The 25,823-nt window shown below is 43.1% G+C and overlaps 1 protein-coding gene across 11 annotated transcripts in view; it reads right to left on the bottom strand.

The window, feature by feature from the left end:
* The window catches only part of hspg2 (heparan sulfate proteoglycan 2), an 84,821-nt gene that overhangs the window by 15,752 nt on the left and 43,246 nt on the right, over positions 1-25,823 (bottom strand). For 5 of the 11 annotated variants that reach the window (XM_031845846.1, XM_031845849.1, XM_031845851.1 and 2 more), the window contains 35 exons: positions 25,446-25,625; positions 25,215-25,333; positions 24,977-25,088; positions 24,327-24,440; positions 24,032-24,159; positions 23,781-23,867; positions 18,587-18,657; positions 18,342-18,406; positions 18,083-18,223; positions 17,106-17,297; positions 16,678-16,716; positions 16,149-16,253; positions 15,301-15,573; positions 15,135-15,188; positions 14,466-14,549; positions 13,070-13,162; positions 12,897-12,989; positions 12,470-12,700; positions 12,228-12,341; positions 11,999-12,126; positions 11,478-11,564; positions 11,221-11,279; positions 10,632-10,796; positions 10,289-10,399; positions 9,793-9,893; positions 8,861-9,041; positions 6,423-6,482; positions 4,749-4,871; positions 4,419-4,571; positions 4,043-4,203; positions 3,714-3,791; positions 1,696-1,831; positions 1,289-1,440; positions 882-1,026; positions 280-423 (listed from right to left, as the gene is read on the bottom strand). In XM_031845846.1, coding sequence (XP_031701706.1) covers positions 280-423; positions 882-1,026; positions 1,289-1,440; positions 1,696-1,831; positions 3,714-3,791; positions 4,043-4,203; positions 4,419-4,571; positions 4,749-4,871; positions 6,423-6,482; positions 8,861-9,041; positions 9,793-9,893; positions 10,289-10,399; positions 10,632-10,796; positions 11,221-11,279; positions 11,478-11,564; positions 11,999-12,126; positions 12,228-12,341; positions 12,470-12,700; positions 12,897-12,989; positions 13,070-13,162; positions 14,466-14,549; positions 15,135-15,188; positions 15,301-15,573; positions 16,149-16,253; positions 16,678-16,716; positions 17,106-17,297; positions 18,083-18,223; positions 18,342-18,406; positions 18,587-18,657; positions 23,781-23,867; positions 24,032-24,159; positions 24,327-24,440; positions 24,977-25,088; positions 25,215-25,333; positions 25,446-25,625 — 4,279 coding nt within the window. The remainder of the gene's footprint in view (positions 1-279; positions 424-881; positions 1,027-1,288; positions 1,441-1,695; positions 1,832-3,713; positions 3,792-4,042; positions 4,204-4,418; positions 4,572-4,748; positions 4,872-6,422; positions 6,483-8,860; positions 9,042-9,792; positions 9,894-10,288; positions 10,400-10,631; positions 10,797-11,220; positions 11,280-11,477; positions 11,565-11,998; positions 12,127-12,227; positions 12,342-12,469; positions 12,701-12,896; positions 12,990-13,069; positions 13,163-14,465; positions 14,550-15,134; positions 15,189-15,300; positions 15,574-16,148; positions 16,254-16,677; positions 16,717-17,105; positions 17,298-18,082; positions 18,224-18,341; positions 18,407-18,586; positions 18,658-23,780; positions 23,868-24,031; positions 24,160-24,326; positions 24,441-24,976; positions 25,089-25,214; positions 25,334-25,445; positions 25,626-25,823) is intronic. The other 6 variants (XM_031845854.1, XM_031845856.1, XM_031845853.1 and 3 more) reach the window with 5 other exon arrangements.

Below are 25,823 nucleotides of genomic sequence, written 5' to 3'. Positions count from 1 at the left end.
GGGTATAAAGTGTCAGAAAAACTAAGCTACAGAAAGCACTGGTATGTCATCAAATCTTGCTGGGCTAAATGACATGCAAAACTTTAGTGCTGCAAAAATGTCAATGCAAGTCTACAGAAAATGGATTTGAGAAAAACAGAGTTCTAAATTAGTCATTAAATGAAGTAACAGAGAAGTCATTCATGGTTGGGTTGTAGTTGTAATTGCTTGCAAAGAATGAATAAAATCAGATCTCATTAATTAAGCAGCTTTACTTCTCAGTGTGTGTGTGGTTGATACCTGGCAGCGGCTGGTTGTTGGCCAGTTTCCACTCCAGTCTGACAGGCTGGGCTCCGCTGTACACCTTACACCTGAAGCTGGCCGACTCCCCCACACGCACTGCAGCACTGTGGGGCTCAATGGCGATGATTGGACTCTGAAGACCTGCAGCAGAAACCAGCGTTTTAAACATTACTGTTCACAATCATTGCACTTCATTTAGCTGACTACAATTCACAGAAACCTGAAGCAACAAATAACTCATTCAATGTGGGTATGGTGTTTATTGGCAGCAGTTAAATAACTCAAAACATCGCTGAAGTCCAGGGAGGAGTGAATGAGGATGAGATCATGGGACGGTAGCGAGGAAAATCATTCAATGTGAGATCACACTGGGTCACACTGGAAAGTACTTTCATGAAGTGAGGCAGTGTGAGTGTGAGAACAACACCCTGCCCTTAATGTATTTCTCCCAGCCTCTGACTGAAGCTGCCATCAACTGTAATCAACATTAAATGTAACTTAATGGCTGTCGAGTCTAATCAGATCACCGGGACACATTTGAAAAAGGAGCTCTTTGTTTTTAATCGCACCTTTATGAGCCCTGAAGTTGACCAACTTACGTGAAGAAGATGAAGTGACAGACACCGACACAGAGGCTTGTTGGACATGAGATCCTGGGTTTCCAGGGTTGCCGTTCACCCGGCAGACATACTCCCCTGAGTCCTCTGGAGTGGCTGACAGGATACGCAGCTGACTGCCCAGAACCTGCACACAGTAGAGAAGGAAGGAGTCACTTCACTTCAGCTTACAGGAAAAATCACAATTTTACTTCTGACAAATAAATACTACTACTACCTCTACTGCTACTACTACTACTACTACTACTACTACTACTACTACTAGAAAGGGCAAATAATGCTATATAAAATAATATTGTCATTATTGCCAATACAAAATTAATATTAAGATGTGATTTAATGGGTGCACAATGATGCATTTTTCCACTTTTGAATTTTTGTGTTATTACCTGGTGGTTAGAGGAGAGTCGTCCACTGGCTTTCGTCCAGGTGACTTGTGGAGGAGGATTTCCAGGGGCAAAACAGTTGAGCTCCAGATTCTGTCCCTCCTGCACATCAGCTATAGCTGGCTGGATGCTGACCACTGAGAGGCTATGGTCCCCTGCTCAAACACAGACGCTACTGACTGTTTCTCCTTTCTTGTTTATTACAAAGTTGACTGTTACTTGTTTTGTTTACCTTTCCGTTTTTTTAAATTCAATGTGCTTCTTAATTAGTGTTGCTGAAAATAAAGTTGACTGACATGATTACATTCAATTACTGTTTGTGTTACTGTGTTTCTCAGAGGCTGTGTGTGTGTGTGGGGGAGGGGGGGGGGTTATGGGTTTGATTCTCTTTGACTATCAAGACAACTCACCTTTGAGCACAGAGACTTTAATGGGAGCACTATTTGAGCCAATGTTGTTGCTACCAACACACATGTATGTGCCCGAGTCGGACATCTGGATGTTGGGGATGATCAGAGTACCGATGTCGGTGCGGTCCATGCGAGCCTGGAGAAGACACACCGATACGTGACGAGATTAGACACCTATCTCAATTACATCTGCCTTATGGCTGCCATGATATACAGCACTGCATTTAATATGATTTTACTATTATTTACACCATAAAAAGACACACAAGTCATGTCATATACTGAAGACAAAGCAATCACTTACTTGTCTCATGTCGCTTGAAACAACACAAATATGACATTATGACATTACTAGCTAATAGCGACACAAAAGCAGTACAAAGTAGATCTTTAGGACAAGACAAGAGCTGTTATTGCTACACTTAAGTTTCTGTAAATGGATTTTTGATTCATGATTTCTATGACACTGTACCTTGTACATGAAACAAAGTACTGTCGATATTTCTACAATGATTGGGGGGTGGGTTAACATTTGTTAAGGGGAGACAGCCCAGGCAAAAACCTTGTTTTTAAACTATTTTGCTGCCATAACATGTCTTCTTTCAAACGAGAGGAAAGAAAACTTCCAACATACACATTTAGGGGTATATTTTACAACACTTTTTGCATCTGTAGTTTCTCCTAAATTCACCAAATGTTAGCATTAGATAAAGCCTAATTTGCATATTGAAACAAAAACTTACGTATATTAAAAAAAAATAACAGTTGTCTTATTTCACCTGGAGTGTCTCCCCTTTATACATGTGATCAGTGATGACACAATTTACTACACTAGTATTTTTATTTCTAAAACAAGATTAATGATTGACGACTGATTTTAAAAATTAGGAGTTAGAATTGACAGTTTGTGACACATTGATTTGAGAAAGAGGTTTCTCAATAAGCATTACAAAGCAGTTCGTAACTGAGAAATCAGAGAATAGTCTCTAGCCAGTGCCCTGGAAATGAAAATATCCACCACGAAAAATCCAGTAAGGACCAAAACCCTTCATCAATTACAACACTCCACTTTAAAAACTCTCATGACTTTCTGGTTTAACAGCCATCAACAACTTGACTTGTTTGTACACTCCTCCACATGGCTATCAGAGGTCCAGCAAGGCTGAAAATGAGCTTTCATAAAGTTTGGAAACACCTCAAAGGGGAGGGGAATCAGGAGGGGAGGGTCCGGGGAGGGATTACTGTATCCGGGGGGTGTTGGGGCATCCACGGACAAAGCTGCTTAGCTCCGGCTCATTCAACCGTGAGGCAGGCTAAACCGAGCAGTGGCTGAGGCGGGCCCAGACTCAATGTGTGTCTGAACCCATTGAGGAGTTTTCAAAGCAAGCCGTTTGCTAGAGCATACAGAATTTCTGCGTGGTCGCACGGCAGAGCCCAGCTCCCCCTGGGAAAGGCTGACACAACGCAGAGGCTCTCTGAGGCAGAACTAAACAGGCCCCGGAGCCCTCGGTCGAGCCGAGGAGGGCTATGCAGAAACCAGACCAACACAATACCCCTTTGCGTATCGGGGGCAGCGGGATGCGTCTGGCACGGAGCAAAATATGTCTGAAATACCTACAGTACCTCCTGTATACTTAGTTAATACACTCAATGGAATGATGAGGGTCAACTGAGTGCTGAGAGCCAAAATAACTCAGGGATGGTATGATGTGACAGCACAAAACAAAAGAAGACGATGGAACACGTTTGTTAATAATAATACAACACAACATAAAAACACGTACTGCATGCAAATACACTAACAAATCAACCAGACCCAGCTGGTTGATTTTAATGTATTTGGCATCAGCTCTAAAGGGACTTAGTGAGCAGCTGTAGTCAATTAACAGGGCTACAAGGTGTGAATCAAGGACAAATTTCATCATGCACTTGCACTGGACAATGTGTGAAGACGGGGTCAGTAGAGGACAATGGTTTTGAACTACGAGACAGGACAAACAGCGGACAGATGGACAGACCTGCAGCTCCTCAATACGTCTCTGTAACACATCGAGACTGTTGCTTTTAAATTGATGGAAACCATGAGAGGGAAGGGCCTGAGTAAACGTCAGAACAGGGTGGGATCAAAACAAAAAAAGGGGAAGAGACAAACAGAGGGAAAAAAATAAGGGTAAATGGTCAAAATGCTGAAACAATCATACAAACTGACACAGTAAGATAAAATACCATCGGCACGGGACACACCTTGAAGTGCAAGATAGAGATACAGTACAGCAGAATGTAAATACAGTTATCAATCCATGTTAAAGTCATCATCAAGGCACTCAGACAGCAGGTGGTGTCTCACCTGTGGCGGGATTCGTCCTCCGTTTTTCAGCCAGGTGAGCTTCGGGGTGGGTACTCCTGTTGCTCGGCAGTACAACCTCAAGTTGTCTCCTTCATGAGCTTCGATATTTTGGGGACTGACTTGGACTTGGGGCTGGGTGCCCAGGCCACTTGGGTTAGACTCTGACCAAAAAATGAATAATGATCAGTTCATTTTGTATTAGTTCAGTTGTTTACTAATCTATTACTTTTGTAATAAACATTTACTTGTTGCTTATCTTATGTAATAAACCCATTGAAATTACACTAGCACAAATAGAAAAGAATCATGAAGTCAATAAACTGGCTGAGCATCCCTAGCTACATGTAATACACGTTCACACAAACACAAAGCATACTTTGTACAAAGAGGGAAACCCGTGCTGTGTGCTCCCCATGAGTGTTCAGGGCCTTGCAGGTGTACTCTCCCTCATCAGCTGGGTCCACTGCTGTGAAGGTCAGTACGCCACCTCGTACAACAGCTCTTGGACTCATTCTGTTCCCCGGACCCCCTGTAATAATCACACAGTTACACTCTGCCACTGAGGGCTGCAGGGGGAAGATCTGGGACTTTGTCCTGGACTGAATTTCATACAACAGAAAATGGCCTTTCCACTGAAATGACTTTAAATGTAGCTCGACAAGGCCTGCACCAAACCCTACAAAAGTGGAGGACTAACTGGTCATACCAATCCATTCAATGGCAGCGGTTGGGTTCCCGGTCACAGTGCAGCGAAACTCTGCCCGCTGGCCCTGCTGGACATTCAGCACTGAGGGAGTGACGCTGGCCACAGGCTGGGCTTCCTCTGAAGCTACAGAAGGAGAAACACCAGTCAAACACAAACTGGAGCGTGAAACTTCCCAGGGGGCACGTGGAGAAATAAAGCAGGATAATGTAGACGGCTCTACTGGCGTGGTGGGGAAGTGAGAATATGAAACCTCGTCAGGAGTCTACAACCACTGCTTGGGTATTCCATCAAGTTGTGGGAATGCGTTTTTATGATAGTGACTTGATCAAACTGAGAGTGATGGCCTCTGCCCCCACCCTCACCCATGTGCAGTTTGGAATCCTCAGAGCAGACCAAACGGATGAGAAGTGGCAGGCTGGCATCGGCATGGCCTCAGGGCATACTGCCGTCTGCGCCGGTTTGCCAGGCTGCTAGACTTTGTATTCAATCCTGAATGATCCCAGGGTGACGGAGCAAAAGAAAGGTCTCTTTCAGTAGGGAGGGAGGAGTACGAGGCTATCTGAGCAGGCTGAAAACCTCTGGGACTGTTCTAACCTTGGCCAAGCATTGACTCTCTCACCTTAGTGACATCAATACTAGAGGGCGGAGAGAAGTGTCTTTGTCCTCTGTGGGACACGGGGCAGACATGACTGCCTGAAGTCTACACTGAACAGACAAGTAACATCTCGGAATGAAAATGATTTGAATGTGGGTATACGAGCATTTTGCAGAGTCTCTGTCACGTGTTTTGTAAAGCTCTAGGATTAAATAAGTGCATCGATTCACTCGGTTGAGGAAAACACATCCTTTCTCACTTCACCACCTCTAGTGCTATCTATAGGACACTTTTGTCTAGATAGATCTGTCCAGATCTCGAGTTATCGGTTTGTCTGCTACCCACATTCAGCTATGATGCAATGAGGTTGTGACAGGATGTATTAAGCACAGCATGATGTTTGAAGCCAAGGTGACAGCTATTTCCAGGTATAGCACCTGTCCTGAGGAGGAAAAGGAAAAAGCAAAAGTGCAAAGAGAAAGAAGAATAAGGGACATCTCTCGTCTCTGAATGTGGAGACATTGTAAGTAAGCATCTAGCTTCCAACTGTTGTTATCAGATCTCTTAAGTAGTGTTACTGGTTTGTCATTTACACTACCAGCTTTGAACACTGACTGTGATCTTTTTTTTAATGGATACTTGACTCAACATTCATGAGGAGTTGTCCTTAGAATACAGATGCACTTTTTCCTGCAGTGATGGACTCCGATGAACCCAAAGAGCCAGGTGGGAGCCAGTAATGCTCATGTACAATCCAAGCTTTGACTCTTTAACATGACAGGAACTTGTCAACATATAATATAATAATATATACTAATATACTGAAAGCATATATCCATCTTTAGCTCTGAATTCCACTAAAGACGATTGCTAACAAAGAATATAAGACAGCACAGAGGCTCTGGCCAGTCGTGTTTGTAGAGTTCCTGCAGATGCTGTTTGGTGGATTGTACATGGGCGCTAACAGGCCACCAGTATATCCATGCTGAGGAAGATGAGTGCATGCATGACACAGAGAGGGAGAGGCCGGTCCCTCCAGGGAGCCCGGCAGAAAGGAAACCATGCCCATGCGGACTTACGCTTTCCATGTCCTTCAAACATTTCATAGGCTGTGTAAAACATCTGAGTCTGTGAGGCCTCTGGAGTTGTGGGAGGAAGGGGAGGGAGGGGGTGGGAGGGGGGGGACAGGTAAACTGATAGGTCAGGTTTCTGGGTAAACAGTAAATGTACCTCCCCCAGAGACACTTATCTCCAAACTGCTGGGCTGTTGTGGTTTTGTCTAATTGATTCCAAAAAACATCACACACAATGTAAACATGCAAAAAAAAAAAATAAAAATCCTGAACTTGAATTAAACTGCCACCAGCTTGACGCCAAGCACTTAAGGTATTTTCACTATTTGATAATGTTGTGATCATGATGGTTGGTGCCATTTAATTCATTCCATTCTCACACTTACCTGATGTTTATTTATTGAGGAAATGAAGATCACCGTGAATTGAGGTATGTTGGTTAGAACGCCCATTTGCTTGGAACAGTTCATGCTTATCTCACACTTTACACAAACCAAAAAACAAAAACGCTCCAAAATGCTTCTTATGCTGTGAATTCAAAAATCAAGATACACAAACACACACACACACATACGCTCAAAGATCATGACTATGAAAACTGTGCAGCAGCTCAAGGAGAGATGGAGTTATGCGGTGTACATGAGACATGCAGGTTAGTAGCAAAAAGCAGTTTCAAACATTGGAACACTAGTTCCATTTCAGCTGTTAAGAAGCACACATACAGCTTGTGGTTGATCAAGGTAATATATGTAAGTGATACACATCCATGAATTAGAAAATCACTTTGATCAATTGTCATTATTTTAATCAAATTTGCTCTTTTTCACAAAATATTTTCACAGTTAAGATAAATACGTTACATGTGTGCATTACATCAGATAGGTATTCTTTAAAAAAAATGTGAGAGTAAAATCTTTACAGAAGCACCTTTGGGTATATTTCCAATCATATAGCCTTTGAGTCATGAAGGAACAGATATAGCTAATGCAGTCATTGTAAAGTAATGAAGGTGAAAAGATTTTAAATGTGACCTGTAATTGAAGTGTAAGATGTTCTCAGAGATATATAAATATATATTGTTTATTGTAAAAACACATGAACATGCTGAAATGTAAACACACATCATGCAGGGTAATTGCATTCACAAAGCAAATTCCCTTGAAATAAAATTACCAAAAAGAAAAGAAATTCTAACATTTCTGATATATTTGATTTCATGGAAAAATTTCAGGATAACATATTTCAGTCAATCAAAAAAAAGAAAATGTGCCAGCAACAATGACAGGATGAATATAAAAATACCATAATGTACAATTAGAGATGATTATTGACAAAATTAGGATAAAAAAAAAAAAAAATGTTCTTTTGGTATTTCAAGTCAGAGCAGAAATATTTTACCAACTAAATCTGACAAGTAACAATCGATACAAACACGACCGACTTATGCCGAAACTAAAGGAATGAAGGAGTGATATTACAGCAGTATAACAGCACGTTTAGAAAGTGAATTCAACCAACTGCATGGCTAATAGCACCGTTTTGTTCATTCGGCAGACAGTAATTTCAGGAAGGAATACTGTTACACAGAAATCAGGGGTGGTGGGGTTCTTCCTACTTCTCATCTCTTCCAGATACTCTGAAGTCCTGTTTGAGTGTCAGTCGCAGAGTCACTAAGCACCAATCGTGGCATCCACATTCCTCCTCCTCCTCCTCATCATTATACGCTACAGCTCAGGCAGGGAGTTGCCCCAGGAGCCCAAAAGGTAAAGACACCAGAATCCAGCACCCTGCTAGTGAAACCTCTAACAGCAGAAACCAGCAACTGTACCAGTGACCAAGGAGCAACTAAACCACCACCAATTAATTCAACCCATGTGGAAAAAAAAATATGAAGAGGAAAGAAATAAATCTGCAGTAGCCTCAGTAGAGTGTTGGAGGAAAGCATTACCCACAAATCACTGATCCCAAAGAGCGCTCATTAGACTGAAGTGTAGTGGATGCGTCATTATTTTGAGAACCCATTCGTTAAATCTCTTACTGCATACTTGACCCCATACACTATCTGGAAAATGTATACACTACAGTTTTAGTGTTACCAAACCCACAAGCTGTATTTCTTCATATCCACTGACATACAGAACAGCAAGTTAAAAAAAAGGCAGTAAGAATAGCTTGATTGGCAGTATGATAATAAGACACAGCCTTTATGTTGGTATCTGAGAGCAGAAGGCAAAAGCATTGGGAGTTAGAGCTGCAAGCTTATTATGCTGTTAACCCAGAGCTGAGTGTTTTATAGTGCATGATGAGAGATGCGGTAAAACAGAGAAGCATGCACCATCGCAAGCTGGAGGGGGAGTTTAGGGGGATGGAAACTACGGGAGCCAGAGCTGGTAGGGTAGCTGGGGGGTGATGGGTAATGGAATGCGGTGCCGAGGATCACGAACCTGGCACGTAGAGGATGGCATTGCCCTCGTCCATGGCAAACATGTTGGAGCCTGTGCAAACGTACGCGCCTGCATCCTCGGGCTGGACATTCTGAATTGTCAGGATGCCGTTGAAGTCCATGGCCCGGTTGGGCAGCTTCCCGTTACCCATCCGTGTCCACACCAGGGTGTAGGCTGGTGACTGTGAAAGGGGTGCGCAGATAAACACACACACACATCATAAGATGCATGCAAATCTCAAACATGGGAAAAAAATGCTCTTGTTGTTCGCAGACCAACTTTTTAATGAAGACTAAACGTTCTGTTGTATGTGCGTACAGCATTGTGGCAACGTGTGCTTAATATCATATATAAACGTGAAGTGAACCACATTTCTAGATTTTTTAAGTAATGTAAAATATAGTGTTTAAACATTTTATATTAAAATAACAGTTTTGTTTTTCCATTCGCTTTCTGGCTTTCTCATGTCTGTATGCTAAACATGTAGCTAAAGCCAGCAGACCATTAGCCTAGCTTAGCATAAAGACTGGAAACAGCTGGCCTTGCTCTGTCCAACAATAACAAAATATGCCTACCAGTAGCCACAAAGCTCCTAATTAACAAAAATGGAAGCGTTGAACAACAACTTGTGATTTTACAGGGCAGGGTACGGAGTCATTTTATCAACACGAAGGAGCCGGGCAACCAGCAGTGAGTTTCAATTAGAGGTGCTGATAGATGGAGATGTTTACCTTTGAGAGCCAGGCTAGCTGTTTTCAGTCTTTATGCTAGGCTAAGCTAAGCTAACCAGCTGCTGGCTCCAGCTTCACATTTAATAGACAGATAAGAGTAGAAGTGATCAATCTTCTCATCTAACTCTCGGCAAGAAAGTGAATACAAGTATTTCCCAAAATGTCAAACTATTCCGTACTACAATCATCATCCAGTGTTACCTTGCTCTTTGCAGTGCAGATGAAATTGATGGTTGAGCCCGGCCTGACAGTCTGGGCTTTGGGCTCCTCGATTGTGACCTCAATGGCTTTGGATGGGACACCTGGTGAAATGCAGAGAGACAATTAGTTTATACTGAATGGTCAGAAATACAGTTAGTGTATTGCAAGACACAAAATGAAAGATCAACACTTACAGGTGACCCTGTGAAAATCTAAAATTCTAATGACTGGTAGTTCTTATGTTGGCATAAAACCAGTAAAGCATTTTTGCACTTTCGGTTAGCTCTGCTGCCTTTTCTTCATTGACTGCAGCAATTCAGTCAAAATGTAAAAATGAAGCTCCACACTACAGTCAACTAAACTAAAGAATGAGGTCTTACATAATTCGTGCATAAGCAAACCCATGTGTTAATCACAGATGGTATCTCTTAAGTGTGCCGCACTAAGCTTCGTGACAAAAACCTATTAGCTAATGTTGCAGTGAGACCATACACACTTGTGACAACAATTTCAGCGTGGCTCCTGTTGGTGCTGCGCTGGTCTCTGCAGGTACAGATATAGACACCGGCATCACTCGGCTGGACGTTGGTGAAGTACAGCTCTGCTCCTGCACACACAGATGATCAACAGGTGTTGTTTTCAAACATAAATTTGTTGTCCTATATGTATATCAATTATATATATATATATATATAATACATGTATTCAGATTAAAACCAAAAGAAAGAGAGCACAAGTCACACTTCAATTGCATTTTAGGGATTTCTTGGATCTACAGGACACGATCATTCATCCATCCCACACTTGTTGTGGCCGCGTGATTGAAGTGTGTGCCGTACCTTGTCTGCGTCTGTCAACACTGCTGGAGATGGATCGTCCATCCTCTCTGGACCAGTAGAAGTAGTGTGGAGGAGAGCCGGACACCTGACACCGGAGAGTGACAGAGCCACCCTGGGATGACAGGACCCTCTCTGGGTAAACCTTCACCACCAGTGAGGCTGCAGCTGCAAAGTGCAAAGGTCATGACAAACTAATCAGGAATACTTTCTAAAACATCAGACAAATGGCATCAGAGTGGTATTTCACAAAGCGAGCTTAGGCAGTGAGCTGGATTTTTCTTCCTTCAGATGCTTTCAGCAGAACTGCAACTGATCTAATAAGGAGTGTGAAGTCACCATTATTAAAATTTATCTAATCTATTACACATTGGTTGTATAACTATCAATTATGATGACACCGCAAAAAAGGCCCACCAACGAAGCATGGTAAACAAGACGAGGTATGTGTTTCAGGTCAGGTCAAATGCCAACATTGCCACAGACCCCTGATATGCTCTGGACAGTCCACACTGACTGACAGTTTGCATCGGGAACAGGGGGCTCCGTCTCTCCCAAGTCATATTTTTACCTCAGTGAAATGTAGCCTTACCATCGTATGGACGGCACTTTTGTCTCTCCTGAGGGTTGCCGACGTATCCAGGAGCACAACTGATGACAGAGAAACCACACTTGACTTCAGTCAACAATGTTTTATCCAGCTCAAGTTTTGATAGATATACCATGGAAAACTGCAGTGTTTCCTATTTAGACGGTGTTTAGAAGGTGCAATTTATCAAAACGAACTACATGAAATGATTTCAGTAACTGTTTTGACCCACATCAAGACAACGTGTAGGGTTATCTTACCGCTCACAGTACTGGCCAGTGTACCCAGGCTGACAGGCAGTACACTGGTAGCCTCCATTTCCAAGGCTCTCACAGGTGGGGGAAAACCTGCATGAGTTACACACAGAGACAAGGAGATGAACTGTTGAGCAGAATAAGGTTCAGTATCAACTTCTTCTTTAGGTCTCACATTGATCGTTTGCTGTGAATTGACTGGAACAAATCTTTATGAGACAATTCCAGATAGGGATATCCATAACACAGCTATGAATATTTTGAAGCATGGGAGTATAGCAAAGGCACCACAAGTTGATGCTTGATTAAAAAAACGAGTCAATTTGCAGTGGAAGCAACTGACTGAAAATGAATATATAATATTTCTTGTTAGTTGGCAGGAAGTAGGTTAATAATGGAAACGAAAGTCCAGAATTTACAAGACAGTAGAATTTGCTGTTTAAACAAGAGCAAGTGAGCCGTACACGGAGTCTTGAGCTATTAATGGAGGTGGAATGTGAAGTCTTGGTATAAGCACCAGTACTCACTGGTTGTCTGGGTCATTGTGAGGGCATGCGCAGGGCTGGCAGTCCTCTGGAGTGCCAACAGTGGGGTCACCGAAGAAGCCAGGAGCACACTGCTCACAGAGCTCCCCCTGAGTGTTATGCAGGCAGCTCTGGAAGAAGAAATGTGCCATGTTTATAGATCTGCCCAGGATGCTATAATCTAACAACAACTTGCCAAATATCAGCCATACGCTAATCTAGTGCTTCGTACCATGCAGATGCCAGTTTCAGGGTGGCAGGAGTCAGAGTGGCCATTGCATTCACAGAGCTCACAATGGCCCAGGTATAAACCTCCTCCTGTGCGAGCGTACCCAGGTGCACAGTCCTTAAAGAAACATAATGTGATTAAGATAATCATACAACAATGAGCATTTTATTGAAGCACAATTAGCTTGTATTGCTTCTAGTGAAATCAACCATTCAAAAAAATAAAAAATAAATAAAAAAATGTACCTGGCAAGACAGTCCCCGGTATCCAGGTGGGCAGCGGCACTGCTCCACCTCGAGGGCTTGAGCCAAGCCGCTGTAGTTAGGCACCGACACTTCCATGCTGATATCAAAGATACTGGAGGACCGCATCTCAGTGGAGTAGGATGCTCGAATCAGGATGTCATCCAGATCAGCCAAAACCATCAACAGGTGCTCGCGGGTGGCCGGCATGCCGTCAGGACGACGCCAGTTTTCCTGTGAGACAAAATGGAAGCCTTGGCTTTTCTCATGCAGTAAGAGCACATTTATTCTTTTATTTAATGTATTTTAATCAGAAATAAAAACACCACTTCATTATTACAGTCATGGATCCCTTGAACAGGCCAGATGCTTTCAACAGGCCGATACACTTTCTGTTCACCATGTAAGAGTATTGTTCCGGGTCACTCACCTCTTTGAAGACAATCTCAAACTGGTTAGTCTCTCTGCTGCCCTGCTGCCTCCTCTTCCAGGGCTGACTAGCTACCAAAGTGATGTCGTTACCCTACAAGAACAACGCTGACAGGTCAGTAAAAGCTACAAATGCTTTGAAAACAGTGAATCCGCATGACGGCATATACTCACAATAATCTGGACATCGCCATCATCAAGTAGTGTTCCTCTTGGCCCAGCCACATAGGAGATGGAGTATTTAATCTTGCCGCCGTAAGAACCCACCTAAGATATGGTTAGCAGGGGAGAGGCTTTAGATCTTTTGCCAGGTCAAACAATGCTGCAATTGTCTTGATAAAAACGGAAAACATCAAATGTAGCAAAAATGAATGCCAAGTGGCTTCTTAAAGCAACACATATTGTACAGTTAAGTCAAATCCGATGTCCTAGAAGGATGGGAAGGAGCAAAGTTATTGTGAAAGTTGTTGTAACAGTTAACATGTGTAATTTACTCGTCATGGGGCTCCCTTCCATGGCTCTGGAAGGGAGCTTTCTTAATTCTGAAAAAATAACCCTGATGATGTCATCAGGAATCTGAGCTTGGGTTGAGGCTTAAATTTTTTTAATTTATTATACTATATTGATCCCTTTAAGGGGGAAATTTGTATTTGACCCATCCCTGTATATAGGGAGCAGTGGGCTGCCAATGACAGGCACCCGGGGAGCCTGGGGTTCAGTGTATTGCTCAGGTACACTTCGACACGTGACACATCCCAGTTGGGGATCGAACCGTTGACGAACCGTTCAATTTTAGCTGTTCTTTTTCTATTGTTAACTTGTGAGTCAGCCAACTTTAAAAAAAGCGCAATACTAAATCACTGGAGTATCCCTTTAAAGACACAGAAGACAATTTTATGACTTCTGGTATTTGTATTTTGAGCCCTTCATAGAATGTATGTTAAATCTAAGACAGCCAAGCAGGGGAAACACAAGAGTAGTAAGGGATATTTGAGGTTTCTATTTCTAAATGTGTGCGTGGATTATGAACAACCTTACACTAGTCATGGCACGCGCCTTTCTTAGGCCCTGATCAGACAGAGAGCGTATAAGCAGCCCTGTGTGAGCCTTTTGTAATCCTTTTCAATGCGAGTGAAGCTTATCGCGCCCTGAACCAACACACCCTGAACGCCACCAGTTGAAAAAAGTTCAACTCAGAACGGAAAAGCACCCGACGGCGACGTCATTAGCATTTTTTCCTCATTGTGGTGACATTTGTTGGATACCTGGAGCTATCTGACTTTACCAACCATAGTTACCACGGTCTGAACAGCAGGCCATGAGTTAGTGCGGTACTTGATACTTCACGTAAGTTGTATAATTTAAAGTGCACTATTGACTATTTGGTAGTGTAATGTTTATTCTTTGTGTTAGTACTCATTCAGTAGTTGCCAAGGTACAATTTAAAAGGACATGTGAGGGGCTGGATAGAAGCGGGTATGAGGATAGGGGCTGAGGGGCATGGGGATACTAGGGGTGTTGTATTTTGTCGGTCAGGAAGGGACGTCCCCCCTGAAGTTCTCACTGTTACCTTTTCCCCTGTCAATTGCGCTGGGAGCTGCCAGTAGAGCAGATCATCCTGGTGCAAGCTGAAACCTTTGTAGACCAGAGCGTACTGAGAGGCAGAGGAGGAAGGAAAGGCAGAACAGAATAAGGCACAGATGGAGGGAGTCAGCAAGACTCAAATAATAAGCAGGCAGAGAAGTAGTGCAAGCAGGCAAGCGCGCCAAAGAATAAGAATCTTGGGACAAACGTGCGCCATTCAGCTAAACTCTCAAGTACATGTACTTTAGTATGCGTGCTATTAAAGGCTCCACTGACAATTTGATAACAGCATTGAAGTCGCACTGTGCCCTTTCTGACGACGAAAACACCTGTCAACAATTTGAAAGTGCACCTGTGCCTCAGTAAGAGGCTGTTTTAACGCTGTTATAATGACAGAGCATTGTAAAACCCATGTTCCTCTCAAGTGGACAATTACAGTGAAAGCTCTGAGAGGCAACGATATGCTTAACAATGGAGAATACCACCCAGTCAAGCACTGGAACCGTGTAAATGATCCATTCTTTGGTAACTACAAACCAAATCTATTCTTTATCATATCTAAGGATAGTTGGTTGTTAATTAACTTTTAAAGCTTTAGTATCAGAGACATCATTACAGAGGCGAGACATGAAGTCCGCCACATGCCACGGTCTACCTTGCTGCTGTCCCCAGAAGCACGAGCAAAAGTCTTGCTCACTGAGTTCTTGCTCTGTTCGATCCACAGCCGGGCCAGACCCCAAAGAGAAATACCAGAAGTCAAGAATATTACCAAGAAACAGAAAAAGACTCCTAAACCTCTTGCAATCTCTGACAGAGTGTACCTGCAGATGGGGAGAGCGGCCTGCGGAGTAGGGCTGGGGTCTGGTTGTCCTAACTGAAGAGGACATACCGGACGAGGAAGAAGAGGGGCTCAGGTTACGCAAAGACCATCGAGAGGAAGAGGAGGAGGAAGTTGGGATCCGAGAGGAAGAAGAAGAGGAGGAAGAGGTGGAGGATTTAGAGGAGGAGGGAAAGAATGGAGAGGAACCAGCTTGTCCTTTGGAGAAGTTAGAGAAGAGAGCCCAGACCTCGTCATCCAGCTGTCTGACATCACCCTGGAGAGGCGGAAAGCGGAGCACCGGAGATACAGAAGATATGTAACCATGGTAACAGTCAACATAACGGAGAAGGGATTCGGAATTAAGCTCTTCCACTATGTACACTGATGCAGATCAACGTAAGGAAGTGAACATGCTGAGTCATGCTTTTTAGTCTATGATGCTTGGATGTGCTGCACAACACCATTTGGGCCGGGCTGAAGGAATAGTTCTCACTCCAAACAGCCGAATCACGCCGCTGAAACACACGAATCACCAACTTCTTGCACTGTAGTAACTTTCCTGAGACTTTGCGTCCCAACTCAGACCTCCTTGTGTTTCACAAACATGCAAATGCGATCATAGAGTCTGACAACATGCTCCTGCTCAGTGATCCTTCATCGAACCAAGGTGATGCTTCGTGCTGCTACATCTATGTACGGAGGGGATGTATTTTTCCACAGATGGCCACAAACTCTCAGCGTGCCAGCTTATAATGACAGAAACACTGTGCATCAGTTGTGCCCATTAGACATGCGAGTGTTGCCTTCATTATAACTAATTATATCTACGGTGCAGTTCATACCCAATACCTGGCTCGTTCTTTTGACTCTGTGGATGTCTTTACGTTCAGAGGCCATTAGGTTCCAAATGGAAGCATCCTTCCTTAGCTGCTCCTCTGGTGAGTGCGAGTCACTCTATTGATGTGGATAAAGTAAGCTCTTTGATCACTTTCCTCATCACTGAGCTGATGGTATTTGGGAGTGTTATTCGAGCAAAGTTAAACAGTATGAAGTTCTTTAATGGACCATTAATGATCAATCCGTTTACATGGCTCGTGTGATGTGGAGCAGAACACAATTTCTGTGTGCAATACGCACATTCTGTGTTGTGAGTGGTCAAATCTAAGAAACACTTAGTGGCCGCCTTCAGCTGCAAACTGCATACGTTGCTGTAAAACACGATGCTTCTAATACAATTCAATAAGCACAAGAGTGATTAAAACACAAAAAGTACAATGTATTTCACACACTGCCACATCAACAGTTATTTTTAAACATGCCAAACATCACTGTACTACTACAGTCACAACACTACAGCCACTGACTGACATTACTGTACCTGCTCTGCTCGTTTTGTGCGAGCAAAAAAAGATTTTTTCTATAGAGAGTGCAGAGGCAAACATAAAGAAACGGAGAGCTATGTTATGTAAGTGGACACTGGGGCCCACTAAATCTGTGCACATTATTTTACCCTGTGAAAACACAGAGTTAAAAAGATGAAACAAAAAGGTAGCAACAGAGGCAAAGATGTTGCACAGAGACTGAAAAAAAAGCAATCTGCTTGAAATGAAGTTAGCTTGAAAAGAAAGATTGGCTGAAGTTTTAAGCAGGACGAAGCAGAAAAATGGAGACAGCAATAGAATAAGAGCGGTCTACAAGTTTCTGACGAGTGCTGCTCAGCCCCTTATACACAGCATTAATGGGTTCATAGTCTTTTTTGGCCTGGTTCCACTAATTAAGCTGCTGTATGTGCTCTTTGATACTGACCATGTCTCCCTGGTAGACCCCTGGAAGTTGCCAGTAATGAGGCTCCTGTCCCAGGTAATCAAAGTTGGTGTAGGACAGCTGAGTGCCTTCAGTGGAAACCTCCACAGTGAAACCAGTGGAGATACGGTTGGTGCGCTGGCGGTTCACCAGAGCGAATCCCTGGAAGTTTCCTGGAGAAAACACTGAGGACACCTGCAAGAGCATGAACGTACATTTAGATGCAGTTGAAATAAAACAAATGTAATAATAACTGCTAACATTACAGCAGCTATTTTGATCATGATTGGACATTTGGCTTACTTTGCTTACAGCGTGAACATTGTAAGGAAACAGGCAAAGCCAAACACTGACGAATCAGCTGCTGTTGAGTCTTGCCCGACATTTAGGAAGCAACAACTCACTCAAGTAAAGACTCTTATAAGTTTCAGTATTTCTTGATAATCTATCTGTTGACTTTACTGCTACATCACAGCCCTTAAAACTGTTTTGCTTCCCAATCCACCAAGCTGTCTTTTTTAGTAGCGTGTGCAGGGCTTACTCTAAATGGGAAGTCTATATGCGACCTTATAGATTTCACATCCAGATCTCACCCTTTTGGCTCTGGGGAAATTCTGAGAGACAACATGTCAAAATTTATCTTTGCAGTTACTTGGGGAAAGGGTAGATCTACAGAAATAATTGCCTAGTGGGGAGATATCAGTCAACCTCTGGCAAACATCGCCGATGGATGTGATCTCACTAGTTTAGAACCACTTAAGGATGGTGTGATGAGAGCGAATCTAGACTGAATGAATGAATTTAGACCACACACATCTTTTTGCTATGAAATAAACGTGTGACACTCTTGTTGATATGATCTTTGCTGCCGCTTAGTTGCTTTATCCAGTACAAACTTTACTTTTGGTTTGGTTGTTCAGAGGTGTGAACCATTGCACTGTTGCCGTGTCATTGTGTCAGGTACCACTTAAAGGCCTTACCAGGTCTCTGTAGTAGGTAGAGCTGGAGCACTGCTGAGTGACGCCCATACAGAAACAGGACAGGCAGCCGTCTTTGTCTTCCTGGCTGAGGTGGAAGGTTCCAGACTTGCAGCTGGAGCAAGATGGGCCCTCGACGTTCAACTGCAATACATTATTAAATGATGAGATACAAAGAAATCCGTCCATTCTAGTATGCCTTGGAGGTGGGAACAAAGATACGAAAGATAACAACCACCAGTAAGTAGGTTTGTTTGATCACCTTGCAGCGGCACACACCACCATTGCAACCGTCACTTCCTCTTTGGTCACAGTTGTAGCAGTTACCTGAAACAGGACAGTAGACCAGATAGTTACAGTGTGGACATGCTCTCTATTTAAAGAGACATAGTTAAATCCAGATTAATGACATGGAGGGAATTTATGCAACGTTTATTTTAAGATAAAGAACAAGCTAGAAGATGGAACAATATCTGTCATGTTTCTGAATTAAAACACAGTATGTACCATTGACGTCATTGTTACCAACAATACATCTCTGTCCAAGCGGTGGATTGCCAGTGTATCCTGCTGCACATCTGAAACAAAAATAGAAGATGTGTTTGAGTGAATATTTCCAGTCAAGGAGACTACAAGTCTTAACCCAAAGAACAATGAGGCAGGAAGCTGGGAGGTCTGCAATAGGTGATACATTTAATGAATCGTGTCCTTTGGGGAGTCTTCTTGACCCAAGGCAGACCTCAACCACGAACAAAGGAATGAGTCATTCAGGCAAGGAACGTACAAACTATTCTGTTATTCTACACACTAAGTACTCATATCTGCACTAAGCACTAGTATAGACACACCCAGCTTTTGCACTGAACACAAACAGGTTCCCCAGAGACAAAGGTCATGAAATATTGCTTGGAGATGGACGAAGCATAGCCTCAACATGTCTCAGATGTTGATTCCATCTCTCATACGAGTGTGATGCAGCTGAAACTGAAGAACACCTTTGCACAGGAACAGAAACATTAAAAGAGAAAATATCACCACATTTAAAAAACAAATGTTAAAATAAAAGCTTCACGAATACAGAACTGCTATCAGAACAAAGCAGAGGTGAGTACAGACAGACTTGATATGAAGAGATGAAGAAGAGGACACTAAGCTGCTAATGGGGAAGTTTGTTCTGATAGTGTGACATAGCAAAGCAATATGTATTCAACCCAAGCAAACAACGCCACTGCCACCAGAGCAAACGTTTATCCAACCCCAGATCTGTGCAGGCTGCCCTGGGAGCAGCTGCTGTCAGTCTTACCTCACCTGTCCTCTGGCAGGTCCGCCGGTCAACAGCCAACAAGAGGACTTCCAAGCTATGTACTTGCTTTGGGAAACTCTATTCAAACTAACTCTGAGACGTACAGTAGTTTCTAAGGGATGGTTAACTCAGTCCCTCCAGTCAGTCTTGTTTTATAGATTTAAAGATGAGGATAAATGTCATTATATGGGGGAATAAAAAAATACATCAAAATAGATTTGGTCATGGGAAAACACCAAAAGTGTTCATAACTAAAGGTTATTAAGAATGGACATACAGCTCATCATAAACACAAAATGACAAACAATTTAGTTTTACATCACATTAAAAACATTTTTTACAAACAATTTAAACTTTAATTCCCCCCAAAATGTGTAGAATGATCTTGAAAACGGTGTCCATGCATTCCTTATATTTCTCTAAATGCTGATGATACGACAGCTGCTCAGCGGTAGATCAAACCTTGGTCCCCCTAGTGGAAATATTGGGTGATCAGCCGTCACTGCTTTGGTCTCAGCAACTACTGGCAAAGTTGCCATCAAATTTGATTATGGATATTCATGGTCCCCAGAAAATGAGTCCAGTTGTTTTAAGGTACATCCGTCCTTTCTTCTAGTGCCACTATTGGGCAAAAATATTATCAGGTACGTACAAAATATAAAAATATAAAGTTTATTGTAAAATGTCATGCTCCACAGAGGATAATCCCTATATACTTTGGCCTTACAATGAGTTTTTATATATATATATTTGACTTCCAAAACAAAAGGCTGGATTTACATGAGTCCATGATGAATTTCTTATTGCTTTGGCTGAACCCATGACCTTTAAAACTACAGCTAACATCAGTCCATAATGTTTTTTCACCAATATGTCTCATAATCTAACTGGACAAATGCCAGCATGTTCATGCTCCCAAGAGGTTTAATCCACCAGACAGAGTCTACAGTCATGCTAGCAGCTCTGTGATGCTGTTCTCACATACTCGGGTATAATTTTTGCCATGTTTACCGTTTAGAGTAAGTACAACGTACAGCTGATGGGTCATAAACCAAGTAATGGACGAATTACATTTTGACCTGCTGGTCGTGCTAAGTGAAAAGCCAGGGAATCACCAAAATCATTGAAATTCATCCTCTGGGGACCATAAATGTCCCTTAGAAAATTGGTGGCGACCCATTAGTGTGAAGGGCCTCATTACTGTTTAAGCTCTACGAATAACAAAAAAGTATGTTTTGTTTGCTCTTCCAACCTTTTCAAAATGATGCATATAATTATTATTACAGCATGTAATAACACTAGGGGGATGTTAGGTTGTTAATCTACTTTATAATGTACTTGTTCTTTACCCTTGATATTTTATACTTTAACCTATCTTCTTAAGACAATCCAAAAAATAAAAATACCCAAAAATGGAACATGTTTGGGATCTTTGATTAAAAACATCCATACAAGTCCTGAAATCACAAAGTGGCATGGAGGTGTAAGGCTTTTTCAGGACATCAACACATTGGAAAACAATAAAGCATTCCCATGAGAATGCAGGAAACAACATTGATGGGCATGGGGGTTCTTGGAATGATCTAACAAAGGGTCGGGGTGTAAAATTTGAGGTAGTCTGGCATTAACACAATGGACAAATGTTTACACATAAGAGGTACTACTACTAAGCTATCTCTTCATAGCATAGCACAGCAACAGTTCTGATTGTAATAAAACACACCTTAAGTAATTGGTATAATAATATAACACCACATCAGGATGACATCTGAAAAGTCCCGTGGCATAAAATCAGTCCCTTCATTAACTTCCATTGATGTGTAACAGACATAAATATCAGGATCAGAGCACAGAGATATACATAATGGAAACAAATTAAAATAATGAAAAGCAACACATTATTCCCTAGTCATCAGGGATGATTCTGATTGGAATGGCCAGCCTTCCCAAAACAACATGAAGAGAACCGTCCTGATGCTTTTTATGCTTTGCAGACTTGTTGTTTCCTTGTAAGAACTGCAGTAGGTTCAAAACACCAGATTGAGTTTTCTTCTCTTTGTTCTTCGGGTGTTTTTTAGTTACTTTCTTCGCAGCAGCAACCTTGGTTTTAGTTGATTTTCTTTTCACTGTCGTGTTAGACTTCTTCTTGGCAGTAGTAGCCTTTTTTTTAGTTTTAGCAGGAGTCGTTCTTTTTACTGTTGCGTGAGACTTCTTTGCAGCGGTAACTCTGGTGGGTTTAGTGGTTGAGTCTGTGTTCTTCGCAGAATTCTTCTTTGTATTGTGAAAGACCAACTTTTTTGAGTTGGTCTCCATCTTTTTCTCATTCTTGTTAGAGTTACCTTTGTGTGACTTAGACAAATTCTTTGAGTTGCCTTCTGAAGGCTTTCCCCCCTCCCGGACCTTATTAGTAACTGGGGCATCTGATCGAAAGGCCTTGTTGCGTCCATTGCTTTTGATAGGTAAAGAATCCTTTCTATTGGCGTGGCCAGGCTTTGCAGGCCTTGGTTGGTGAGATGGTGGCTCCAGTTGAAATTTTGTAATTGCTTCTTTAACTGGCTTTCGATGTTTTTGGCTTGGCTGTGAAACACGTTTCACCGTCACAGCGGACCTCCTACCTCCAGGCCTTTTTGTTTGAGGCTTCACTGTAGCTTTAGATGTAGATTTTGAAGTAGTCTTAGGTTTAACCAGGGTGGTCCGAAACTTAAGCGTTGACCTTGTTGAGACCAGCCTTTCGGATTTGACTGCATTCTTTACTGGTGTAGTGGTGGTTGCTGATTTGAGTTTTCTCCCTCTCTGAGAAGCAGAAGTGGATTTGTTTGCGGGGAGGCCCGGGGTAGGTATGCTTTTGGGCACTGTGGCTCTGCTGGTAAATGGCATTTCTCTGACTGTAGCGAGTGAGGGCAGAGCCCTCTTTTCTTGCTGCGAACGGGAGACGTGTCTGGCACGTTTCATTTTGTTCATCTCCTGAGCAAGGGCAGTGAAGCCGTCAATCAGGATCTCCAGCCTTCCCTCCAGTCTGCTCAGACGGGTGTCCATGTCTGTGTAGCTCTTCTCTAGCTCGCCAACATTCTTGTTCTTCTCCCCAGCTGACTGGATGGCGATGAGCTCCTTCAGCTGGGAGTTGAGATGACTCTGCTGGTCCTCCATAGTGTGAATGCTCTCCTTCATGTCAAGCGTGTTTCTTTCCAGCATGCTCAGGCGTTGGTTAAAGGTGTTCAGGTGAATCCGAAGGAGGTGCTGGAAGTTGGAGTGTCTGATCTCTGGGCTGGGGGTGAAGCGTGGTGGGAGTCTGGTCGCTGATCTCTTGGGGGTGACTGAGACAAAGCCCACCACAGCTGCTGTAGTGGAATGAGTGGTGCGATGGTGAGTTTCTGCAGACAATAAAGTCCGAGTAGGGATTATGGCTGTTGCTGTGGTCTCATCATCAGCTCCACTGCCATACGATACTATCTCTTTCTCCCAGCTGAAATTGAATACCGCTTCAGCTCCACATAGCACAGGTAGGAGGCCGTCTACATGCTTGTCCAGGAAGGGGTCCCCACAACTGTCTGCAGACGGCATCTCTTCTCTTAATGTCAAAACAGCAGAATCAGGTATGATGCAGGCAGAGACGTTCAGATAGTAAATGATTTATAAGTTGCATCTTACACCCAAGTCACCTCGTCATCTTTGCCCTCGGCGCAGCAAAGATTGATTGGCCAGACAGGAGACCTCATAAATGCCACATCTACATTTATGTCGTTGAAACCCAGATTATATTTTGTCTGTGCACAGACAGAAATCACTTGAGCCAACGCCTTGAAATTACGTTGCCGGCAAAGCGCAAAGCTGAAGCAGGAAGCCACCTTTGAGAATGCTTTTGGAGGGAAAGCAAAGGAAAGAAGAAAGCAATGGTAGGATCTAAAGCAGACTAAAATTAAGGTTTCCTCAGGACATAAAGCACTTAATTTCCTCTTTTAGCAAATTTCTTTTCCACGAACAATAAAATTTGAGTGATGACATAATCAGTACCACCAAAGGCCCCTTATCCTATAACAAAGATATATTATTCTACCATAGCAAGGATGACCTTACATTTTGCAAATCAATAAATCCAAGAAAATAATATCCACCAGCAGATCTAGAAAAACAGCACACAGTATAAAAACATACAAATGGGTGGCACCATCCCTGGACTGACACCACTCAATCACAACTGCTGGGGGAAAAAAAACAAAAGAGATGCGAACCACAGACATGCGTATATCCCTTTCCTGTGAATGAAACCACTGGGTGCTACTGCCAGCCCCCGCTAACCTTGCTGCCTGCCAACCCAGTAACCCAAAACACTGTCCAGACGACCGTGAGAGGAAGACATAGTAGAAAAGGAAAAGCAGAAAATGAAGGAGGGGGCCCTACCTTTCACAGCGTCGGCCAGTGTATCCAGGGGGGCAGTTGTCACATGTCGGCTGGCCGTCGGACTCCAGATAACAGGTGGAGGAGAATCTGTGCCAACACAGGGCCACACATACCATGAGAATGCTTATTTTGGCAGTATTCATGTTATTTCATATACAGTGTGACCTTTGGGGCATTTGAGTTGTTTCAGCACTGGCATTGCACACTGCATACTTTCCCTTGTCCTTCATTCAACAGAATAATTAACTCACTGGTTGCTGGAAGTCGTTCCAGGACAGGGGCAGGGCTGGCAGGCTTGAGCAACGTCCGTTACCGGGTTTCGATAGAACCCAGTCTGACAGAGCTCACACCGTGAGCCGGCGGTGTTGTGGAGACATTGCTTTTGGTCAGGACACACACACAAAAAAAGAGGTGAGATTCATGGAACAGTTGAATATACAGTACTTGCAAGTGTTTCCACATGTTGGGATTAGCCAACAAAACCATTAGTGCATTCCACTGCACAGATAAGAAAGAAAGAAAAAAGAAGAGTAGCATAAAACCTACCAGACATCTGCCGGTCTCCGTGTCACAGCCGCCGCCGTGACCATTGCAGTCGCACCTCTCGCAAGTGCCCAGGTAAAGGCCAGAGCTGGTCCGGGTGTAACCTTCATCACACTCCTGCAACAACACGGAAAAACACCTCAGGTGAGAGACAAGTGATGGCAGAGAGGAATACGTCTTTGTTCCACTGCAGCAGGGAGACAGACTGCAATTATCATCAAGGACTGTAATGGAAAAAGGTTGACTGTGCTATTATTAACAAGCTTAGGCATATCTGTGACTGCCTGACTTCTCTTTCTTTCTTCATACTAGATTAAACTAATTCATCTTGAGCATCAAAGTTTATTCTTGATCTTGAAAAAAAAAGTAAAATACTTAAATCAAAGTCCACTTACTAGCTTTTTTTTGTGCTTACAACAAAATCTCAGTCTTCTCAGGCTCGGATGTCATGAGATGGCTCAATTGTGATCCTACGATAATTAGGTCACGTGATGACAGACGAGCCACCTCCATGACAACTGAGCAGACTCCTGCTGATGAAGACCGCGAGATGCGGCTGAAAGCTCTAAAAAAAGCTAGAAAGTGGACCTTTGGTTCAGATTTCTTTTTTTGTTAAATCAAACTAAACATCTGCTAAAAATCTGCACATGTACCTGGCAAGAGGGCCCTCTGTATCCCTGAGGACAGGCGCACTCTTCCACCTCCAGAGCACGTTCATTACCAGTAGATTGAGGAACAGCGACGTCCATCTTGATGTCTGAGATACTATTTAACACCAAAAGCATCCAATTAACAACACACTTAACGTTCCATTAAGGGCATATATGCTTTTGGATTCATTTTGAGGTATGTGAATGAGCTGTGCAGTGACAGAGGAAGCTCCCACCATACCTGCTCTCAGCCATGTTGTCTGCGTAGGTGGCCCTGATCATGAAGACAGTAACATCAGCCAGGGCCATCAGTAGGTGCTCACGAGTACATGGCTGCCCATCAGAGCGACGCCATCCAGACTAGCATCCAGAAGGTCAGAGAAAGGAGAAAAGAGAAAGGTTAGTCCACTAACATTGCGCGAGGATTCAGATTTAGCTAAATGATATTTCCCCCGTGAACAATGAAACACACCTCTCTGAAGGTCACGGTCACAGTTTGTGGGACACGTGGAAGAGGCTTGGTCTGGGAGAAGTGCTCCAGGAAGATGCCATTGCCCTGGAGAACCACATCTGGCTGGCCGTCAATCACCAGCGAGCGCTGAAACGGTTCAAACCGCACCGTGTAGTGAAGCTCCCCGCCATAGGCCGTCACCTGGTAGCAACATGGTAAAAACAAAATTAAATGGTGGAAAGGTATTTCACCCCTATGATACTGTGGGGGAAGTCACAAGACTCCCATGTTGGGCCTGACTGTGAACTCAAGCCAAAGGTTCAAAGGAGGCTCTCTGTGTCGGTAAGTGCAGCCTTTTCACTTGACAACATGTTGAGGCTTGACTGAGTGGGACAGAAA

The sequence above is a fragment of the Anarrhichthys ocellatus genome, unplaced genomic scaffold (assembly GCF_004355925.1).
Source record: "Anarrhichthys ocellatus isolate YVR2014 unplaced genomic scaffold, GSC_Weel_1.0 scaffold5, whole genome shotgun sequence".
Lineage (NCBI taxonomy): Eukaryota > Metazoa > Chordata > Actinopteri > Perciformes > Anarhichadidae > Anarrhichthys > Anarrhichthys ocellatus.
The sequence above is the reverse complement of the archived record's forward strand: the minus strand, read 5'-3'. Positions and strand labels throughout refer to the sequence as shown.